General features: G+C 33.8%; 1 protein-coding gene across 3 annotated transcripts; it reads right to left on the bottom strand.

Annotated features, from left to right (window-relative positions):
* Nucleotides 1-3,645: 3,645 nt before the first annotated feature.
* On the bottom strand, nt 3,646-8,468 carry LOC137713564 (uncharacterized). 3 transcript variants are annotated; one of them, XM_068452876.2, is made up of 11 exons: nt 8,338-8,468; nt 7,235-7,392; nt 6,546-6,819; nt 6,343-6,439; nt 6,113-6,237; nt 5,500-5,581; nt 5,255-5,387; nt 4,971-5,128; nt 4,331-4,744; nt 4,121-4,244; nt 3,646-4,021 (listed from the first exon to the last, which is right to left on the bottom strand). In XM_068452876.2, exons 5-9 carry the CDS (start codon nt 6,150-6,152, stop codon nt 4,612-4,614), a joined length of 546 nt encoding a protein of 181 aa, XP_068308977.2. In that variant the 5' UTR covers nt 6,153-6,237; nt 6,343-6,439; nt 6,546-6,819; nt 7,235-7,392; nt 8,338-8,468; the 3' UTR covers nt 3,646-4,021; nt 4,121-4,244; nt 4,331-4,611. The 3 variants fall into 3 exon arrangements, with proteins under 3 accessions (XP_068308977.2, XP_088555560.1, XP_088555558.1); XM_088699432.1 differs by lacking the exons at nt 3,646-4,021; nt 4,121-4,244; nt 4,331-4,744 and adding an exon at nt 4,797-4,889; XM_088699434.1 differs by lacking the exons at nt 3,646-4,021; nt 4,121-4,244; nt 4,971-5,128 and having other exon boundaries at nt 4,617-4,744; nt 8,338-8,467.
* Between the last annotated feature and the right edge of the window lie 320 nt (nt 8,469-8,788).

Below are 8,788 nucleotides of genomic sequence, written 5' to 3'. Positions count from 1 at the left end.
GCGCTACACTCCCTAGCACGCATATCAAAATGTCTCGAACGATCGTCACCTAGAACAAATATCAAACCACGTCTCAGAATCCTTACTGATAGAACACGTAATTTACATAAAACACATCCCCAAGGATGTTCTAGAATGATTTAAGACCCATTGCCAAAAGTCAATCGTCGGTCAAAGATCAACGGTATGGTCCACAACCCTACGTAACTCGATCCAGAAGATCCGCATCTCTGATTTCCGATCCGTAACTTCCAAAGATCCACATTATGCTTCTAGAACAACATACTAAAGTTTCATTACGATCCAACAGCTGGATCTCCGCCAAATGCAAATTCAAGTGGAGGTTAATGTTTTATTTTATAAACTTACAATTCTAATTCGGGAAGATCCGTACGTCGGATTCCCGATCCGTAAGTTTCTATGGTCCTCAAATATTACGTACTATAACCTATTAAAGTTTAGTGACGATCCAACGGTCGGATCATTGATCACTATAATGTTCAAGTGGTGGACCTTAACGAAATTTCGCCGGATTCTGCAGATTTTGCAGATTTTCTGGGCAATCTTTGGAACTCCATATCTCACTTGTTTGTCAACCAAAATCGACCCATAATATACCAAAACGAAGCTAGAGAAGTGTAGAACAGGATTATACCTTCTTTGAGTCCTAATAGTCGCCATAGATGGCCATAAAATGGCCTGAAAGATGGCTGTCCGCGGGAAAACAGGGAAATTCGCCAGAATTTCTGAGCAATCCTTCAATGTTCATAACTTTATCAATACTCAATGAAATCAAGTGATTCATAAATGGAAATCATAGTTCTCAACGAGAGGAAGAGATTGGTACCTTACACGATAGCTATCTCACCGTGATTTGGCCATAAAACGCCTTGAAAGTGGCAGAGGTCGCCGGAAACTGGGCAAACTTTAAATCGTTATAACTTTCTCATTTCTCCACCAAATCACACGATCCAAACATGAAAATTCATCTACACAACATGAGGAATCGATTTATACCTGTTTTGAGTTCAAAAGATGGCTGAGAATTGTCTGAATCATGCCTAGAAGTCTCGGCCCAAAACCTTGTTCTTCGAACTCAAGGTTAGGATTTGTTTTCAATGAAACAAAACTCAAAACTGAGTTTATGGTGGTGAAGACATGCAGATAATGGTGGTTTGTTTCACGGGAGAAAGGGAGAGCCGAGAGAGAGTTAGAGAGTTAGAGAGATGAGCTACAGAATAAGAAAAGGAAAGAGAGAGAGTGTTCCAGAAAAGTGGGGGTGGCCCCACGTGGCACTCATCCAATGGTCAGACAAAATACCACCTGTGTTTCAAATGGCAAATTACCAAAATGCTCTCAACGTTTAAAGGTTCATAGAATCTTCATTATAACTCCAAATTACATTCTACTTGTGCCCACGCATCCGTAGTGACGAGTGTTACAAGGATACACCAACAAAACGAGTCTTACGTGACACGACACATCAGTCAACAAAAGTCAACGCATTTGCCTCGAAAGGCATTTTCGTAAATTCACTTATTAAAATTATAAAAAACCGTAAAATTGGGAACGGGTTGTTACAAACTAGCCCAAAGTTTAAGTCAAATTTCGCTCGTTAGTAACTACTGTTTCAAGTTATAATTTGAATAACAATTGCGGTGCACGAAATGCGTATTTATGGATACATCTGGCACACATTCAATACATTCATTTACCGCGAAAATTCAAATTGCAAAGAAATGAGAATTAGATTAACTGGTTAGTGTGCGTTGAATTTTTTTAATAATTTAGTGCGCACATACATAAAAAACATGCAACTTTAATGAAAGAGGATTGACAAATATATAAAAGAAAAACAACTGATGATGATTTTCTAGGGCTTGATCAGTAGAAGAAGTTGTCGTATCATTGTTTGAGTTTCTTTGGTCTCTCATTGAGATTTTGCAAGACCTACGTATCTCAAATCTAACTTTGTCAAATCATCCTGTTCAATTTTATTCCTCTTTTTGGTTAGTTTCCCGATCGTTCATTCCTTATTTTGCTTGAACTAGAGCAAATATGAAATCAATTACCATAATTTAAAAGATAACATACCTCATATATATATATATATATATATATATATATATATATATCATGATATGTATTATCTAGTGCATTCATTGGTAAAGATATAATGCTATAGTACTAAATTATTTGCATCAAACTGCAGAAGGTCATCTAAAAATTTGAAAAAAAGCCACAAACAAACAGACAATCCATCAGAAGGGAGATGCTTTATTCATAAAACTAATGAATGGATTTTGTAAAATTAAAGAAAAGCTGTGAAAGACAGAGCAAGAAGAAGAAAGAAGAAAGGTGTGAGAGAGATGAATGACCTGTTGGAGAAGAAGAGGAGGAATATATATATATATATATATATATATATATATATGTGAGCTGCAAGAGGATGATGGGAACTTACGCCTCTTATTAGCTATTTTTATTTTGTCTACTAAATTTGCAGTCTGCAGTCAGTTTTGTTCATCTTCTCGTTGGAGTTAGGGCAAAACAATGTTATAATGTCCTTATTATATGATGATATCCGAGTACTCTTGCTTCTTTGATAGAGAGTTTTGTATATAAATTCAATATCTTGAAGTAGATTTTGGATATTAAATACTCAAGATCAGTCTGCACAATTCCTTTTTTGGCTTCTTGCACACGGCCAAAATTTTCCATCTAGGGTTCTTGCAGAATTGGAGATATATACAGGTAGCACACAGAAATATTGGACTAGTAATAAATCGAAAAAAAATAGAAATTAAGCGCTTGTTATTAAAAAGATAATCTATATCGATCGACATATAGCATTAGGGCAGTGGGGACTAATGTTTTGGAACAGGCACGTAGGTTCCATGCAGAGTCCAGACCATAAAGCAGCTTAATTCCGTTGCCAGCTAGGAAATAATAAAAAGGCAAAGAGAAGAACTTGTCGATTAACTAAAAAACAAGCACATAGTTTTTACTAGCAATGGTGCCCGCGGGATGCTGCGGGTTTTTAAATAGCATACAGCATGTAGAAAGTTATTTTTACAACTCTGCCTAACTCAAGAAATAGATAAAAGTTTGTTTCTTACCGAAATATACGAATTTGAATCTTAGTGGTGAAACACAGAAAAAAAACATAACAGTTCTATGAATTGTATAGAGAGAAATGGTCACAACAATTTCAGCCTATTACATTTATGGTTCAAGTTTTGAACAAAGAATTAGTTTATCGGCAAGGATTGGATATAAGGAAACATAACAGTTCTATGAATTGTAAAGGAGCAAAAATGATGAAAGACATACCAAGATTTGATGGTCATATGTTGAGAAAAGTCCACATCGCTGATTGACGTATGGTATTTTCAATAGATGAACGGTTGAAGTTGCAAGAAAAAAAAAAAAGAATCAATTTATGAGCAGTTGGAAGAATCATTATTTGTTAAAAAGGTGTTGATTCAAATATAAACAAATGAAACTAACTGTAAAAGAAAGGCTTACCGAATGTTGCTCCAAATTGAGTTCAAAATGAGTGTAGTTGTGGAAATTCTGTGCAACACTGTGTTGAAGACATGTAAAAAGTAGATCACAGTATATTTACATCACCGTAAACAAAGATGTTGGAAGTGGTTTATATATAAAATATTAAATTTGTACAATCCAGATACAAAAGATTAAAACCTATTTCTTTACAGATACACAAAAAAAAAAAAACATAAAGTGATTGATTGGATTCTACCACTTGCATCTACCTCTCAAGTGGAACCAGCATGTACATACAAAAAATATTATGAAGTCCAGACCAGAGAGACATTTACATGGCAGCCAAATATTGTACATGTAAAAAATATTATGAAGTCCAGACCAGAGAGACATTTACATGGCAGCCAAATATTATCAATATTGTTTGATACATATTAACAAAAAACGGTTAATGCGTTTCAGTATCGGAGATGAGTTTTGGCACTGCATCGTTCATCCTTAAGCAAGCAAGCTAGGGCAAAGAAAGAAAATAATACAGTTAGATGGATATTAAATATATATCAAAATAAATGTAGAGCAAAAAAAGAAGCCATGTTTAAAATATAGCAACCTAGTTGGTTTTTTCAGGAGTGGTACCAAGTTTTCCGCTAGTTGGTGATGATTTCTTTTTGAGCAACTTTATTGGAACTTCATCAAACTCCCTTGGATCCGCCTCTGAAACTTCTTCCATTTCTCTGTTTTAAATGGGCTACCAGTATTAAATAAAATGAATGAAAAATAATTCCAAAATTATGTTTTGAAAGGAAGTTACGAAACAAACCTTTGCTCATTGTTGGTGAAAAGAGCCCTCTTGATTGATTCCTTCTTCCTTTTATTCGATTGTTCAGTAGTTTCAACACTTGAAGTAGAAGACGAAACCGTCGTGGAAGACCCTGTGATTTCTCTTGGCAAAGGCAGTGGAGTTGCTGGTTGCATGGTTGTATTGTCGGTTACATTGTGAATGAGGACATTGCTTGGATTGAAATTATTACTTCTATTTCCAAACCGCAGATGGAAAATTTTCTTTTGCCCGATTAGTCTAAGAAATTCATTTGGTAATTGCTAATGGTCCACCAATGTCTGATTCAGAACCAAATCTTTGCAGCTCATGCCAAAAAGTTTTTCACCACATTTTCCAATTATCAAGGCATCAATCTCATTGGTTTCATCTTCGAGTATCAGATTGACCTTATACCTACATTTAAAACCCTAATGTAAGATCACAATGAAATATCCAAAACAAAAACAACCATGAGAAATTTAGGTGTTTAAAAAAATATCAATAGTGAGATTGAAAAATTACATACCATTGACGGAGCGAAAAATTAATTGATTCTAAACTGAAAACCGCAAAGTAAAAAAAAAATTCAACTCATGGTATAGATAGTAACAAAATTGCAGCACAACATGTTAAATATTACCAAGGTGTTGGAATTTGATTTGGGTGTTTTTGACAAATTAGTTGTGCAGTTGTTGGGTCCTTATGCATTTGTTTTACACAAATGGGGCAGACACTATACCACCAATCGTAACATGTGTCAAAATGCTTCACAGCTGCTTTATATAGAAATGTCTCATCCTGTAATATATTTTGTCATATATGTGTGAAACTGACAACAATCATATGCATTCTTTTTATTGAATGTGTGAAATCACAGTTGTAAAATTTTAAGGGAACATTAAAAGGGATAATCAAGTTTTAAACCTTGTACAAATCTGGATCCAAGAAAGCCAATTCATCAATTGTAACTTTTTTCGCAGTCTGTAGAAGTTTAGCTTCATTTGCCTGGTCTGAAGACGGAGGCAATATTTTTGGAAATTCTTTGCAGTTGGAAAACCTGCATGATTGAAAAGATCACATTGTTTGAACAATATTGAAATAGCATCTGTTTTCATTCAAGAATAATAGATATATAGTTATTTTGTTCCAAAAATTAGAAATATACTTACACTGACTTGTAGGAATTCACTTCCGGGATGTCTGGATCAATGAAAAAAAGTGATGAACCAGTACTGTTTAAGACAATCTTGCCTGCGCATTGAAATCATGGCAGAAAAAAGGTGATGAAACACAAATCATGACGGATACACTTTAAAATTTGTTTTAATAGATGCATCATTGTATCACAAAAAGTAATTAAAAAAAAAAAAAGGGTACGCATGGCATACAGATGACGTTTTTTGTGAAAATTTTAATAAACTGATAACAGAATTAATTGGGACATGCAGTGGATTCCTAAGTGAGTGTTCGATTGAGAATATAGTTTTAGTTATTTTGTAATTGTCAGTCGAGACTATCAATAGCTTAATCAACTAAATATATAAAACTGGAGAAAGCAGAAAATAAGTAGAAGTATGACAAACAACAATCATTGAGCACCAATATATTCAGATAGTTGCAAATTGACTGGTTAGAAAGGGTGGCAACGTAGAATGACTAATTGTCACAAATAAATATAATAAAATCCAACAATGGTTAAACACCAAAAGAATTTAAATGACTTAGTATGGACAGAGAACAAAATAAGGATGCAAAAGATTAATTTTAAATTAAATGAAATACCTAGGTAGCGTCTGACTTTTAAACTTGTGAAAACAACCATGACTGGCAGCGAAAACGCCTATGTTGACAAAGAAGAAAAAGCTTCACCAATGTCTGCCCATAACGTAACCGTGAGTTCTTCTTTTCTGTGGATCAAAAAACTCACAAGTAAAAATTTAAATTTTTACAACAGCAAAGGAACAAAGACTGAAGACAATTTAGGCTAATCACAATAAAAGGTGAAAAATGACCTTATATTCTGAATGTGCACATCACATTTGTATGCAACCCTCTGATTAATCTGTTTTTCTTCCAAGGACTGTACGGCTCTTATACAACCGATAACATCTTATAATTTAAAACATAAATATAAGCACATTGTTAAATACTACTTTAGAAAATAAATACCAACGCGTTTGAATGGATTTATATGCATTAGACATGTTAACAATACCTGTAAGGATGTCAACCTTGTCCAAGCGAGGGTAAAGTGTGTTGTAATCTTGTAGAAAGAACCGATGGCGAGGGATGGGTGGAAACACACTGGCCAATTTTTTAAATTTTGTTACCGCATTAAACAAAACTTGAGTTTCATGCGGGACTACTTTGTATTGTCCCCTGATTTTACTAGTACGGAAATCAATGATTTCCTAGCATCCACTAGCTTCAATCTTCGCAACCATAACATCATACTCAACATTTAATGTGGTCGCCTCAACGGCATCTTGCTTCACAATTTATCATGCCAAGACAGAGAAGGAAAAAAGTTACAAAAGTAATTAAAAAATAAATAAAAATATAGATTATACTATCAATAACACAAAGAACATCACACTTATCAAATTGTTAGCATGAGGAAAAAGAATTATTGAAAATAGTTAAATTATTTTAATCAACACTTGAAAAGAAATGTATGAATGCCAAAAAATTTAAGAAAAAAAATGTAACACCATGAAAAAAAGGTAAGAAAATAAAAAATTCATAAAAAAAGGTAAGAAAACACTGATCTGTTCATTTTGTGTAACACGGCATACTTAAATTTTACTCCCCAACATCTAAAAAATAGGGGTAGAAAAATATTTTCTGGCTAGTTAATTATTAGTATTACCGTCTTTGATTAAAATAATGAATCAATAATCTCACCATTTCATCAACTAATATACAGTTCAAAGCTGTATATTTTTGAACAGTGCCTCGGATTGTCGATTTCCATATCCTGCATATCTGGATTTTGATTTTTTTTGCTTTCGTGTATGGTTTTAACTGATGAATAGGAGTTGGCTGTGTGTTTTCCATTTATCCTGCAACAATGAAATTTACATAATATGCCACAAATTTATCCAAAAGCATAAAAAGACACTGAAAAGAAAACTGAAATCATTTGTTATTTGTCCATCCATGTTTGGGAGGAAAAATTTAACAGCTTAATTAATAACCAAAAGTAATAACAATTAGAATAGAGAACCTATAAAGTTAGAATTCAATTAAAAAAAAAAAAGATCTAAAACCTACACCTGAACAGATTCCTAAGACGAATCAGTCAAGAATTGGTTTTAATCTAGTCATTTATGTCCAGACAATCTTCCCAGCACACAGGAAAGACAGTCCGACACTGGTTGAGTGCATCAGTTTGCACATGATGACCTTATAAATTCAAAGAATTCCTTCTGCATACATATGGTTGGTGGGAATTAATTTTAATAATCTTGTCATGTAATACTATGTAGCTAATTGTTGGTGCAACCTAATTTACTTGTATGTATCAGTACGTATAACGTGATTGTGCATAATATGTATAAAGATTTTGAGAGGGAAGCTGCATGCTTCTAAGTCAAAGGTATCTGCACGAAGGGTGAATAGAGGTTTCATTGGCTTCAAGAGCTTGCCATTTTGTATTTGCTAAAAATAAAATGAGAATCAAACGACACAGTCATACTTAGAATGTCAACACAGAAAATGACAGAGTCATACTTAGAATCCCAACACAGAAAGAAAAACCCTACTATTCTATAAGTCTCATCCCCATAAAAAATCGAAAGGAAATAGTTAGCTCTAAACCTTCAAAATCGGTAAACCCAAATTCAAACAAAAGACCTAACTCTAAACAAAATTAAAAAAAAAAAAAAAAAAAAGGGGGCAACCAATTGGAAACCTTCAAAATCAACTAAACCCAAATTTAAACAAAAGATGTAACTCTAAATACAAAATTAACAAAAAAATAAGGCAACAAAAAAGACACAACTAACCAGAAAACAGCAAGACTTGAAACGCCAAGAAGGCGGTGTGCGAAGCGCTGGAGCAAGGATAAGAAGATGAAGACAGAAAACTGAAAACGAAACAAAAAGAGGCGAGAGAGAAGCAGAAAAACGAAAGGAAAAAGTAAACAAAGAAAGGAATGAAAACGAAACAGAAAGAGTAAAAATCCTCTGAACAGAAATACTGCTGATGATCAACACGTGGACAGCATCTACTGAAAAAGCAGAACAAAACCCCCAAAAAAAAAAAAAAAAAAAGGACGACCAAAGACGGAGGAATGAGATATGCGCTGGCAGCAAGGACAAATGAGAGAGCAAACGTGCGGGAAAGAAAACAAAATTAGAAAAGAAGAGTTGAAAAGCCAAATGCAAGAGATGATCAACATGTGTCTGCCCGCGCAATATATATATATATATATATATATATATATATATATATAAT

The sequence above is a fragment of the Pyrus communis genome, chromosome 1 (genome assembly GCF_041283825.1).
Source record: "Pyrus communis isolate YQ-2024b chromosome 1, ASM4128382v1, whole genome shotgun sequence".
Lineage (NCBI taxonomy): Eukaryota > Viridiplantae > Streptophyta > Magnoliopsida > Rosales > Rosaceae > Pyrus > Pyrus communis.
The sequence above is the reverse complement of the archived record's forward strand: the minus strand, read 5'-3'. Positions and strand labels throughout refer to the sequence as shown.

What these genes read in the sequence shown, in the direction of transcription:
- LOC137713564 (XM_068452876.2), bottom strand. Translation starts at nt 6,152, where the DNA reads ATGGTTGTTTTCACAAGTTTAAAAGTCAGACGCTACCTAG. An exon ending in GTGAATTCCTACAAGTCAGT is followed by an intron (nt 5,388 to 5,499) that starts GTAAGTATATTT and finishes TCAATCATGCAG; the next exon opens with GTTTTCCAACTGCAAAGAAT. An exon ending in TGGATCCAGATTTGTACAAG is followed by an intron (nt 5,129 to 5,254) that starts GTTTAAAACTTG and finishes AATATATTACAG; the next exon opens with GATGAGACATTTCTATATAA.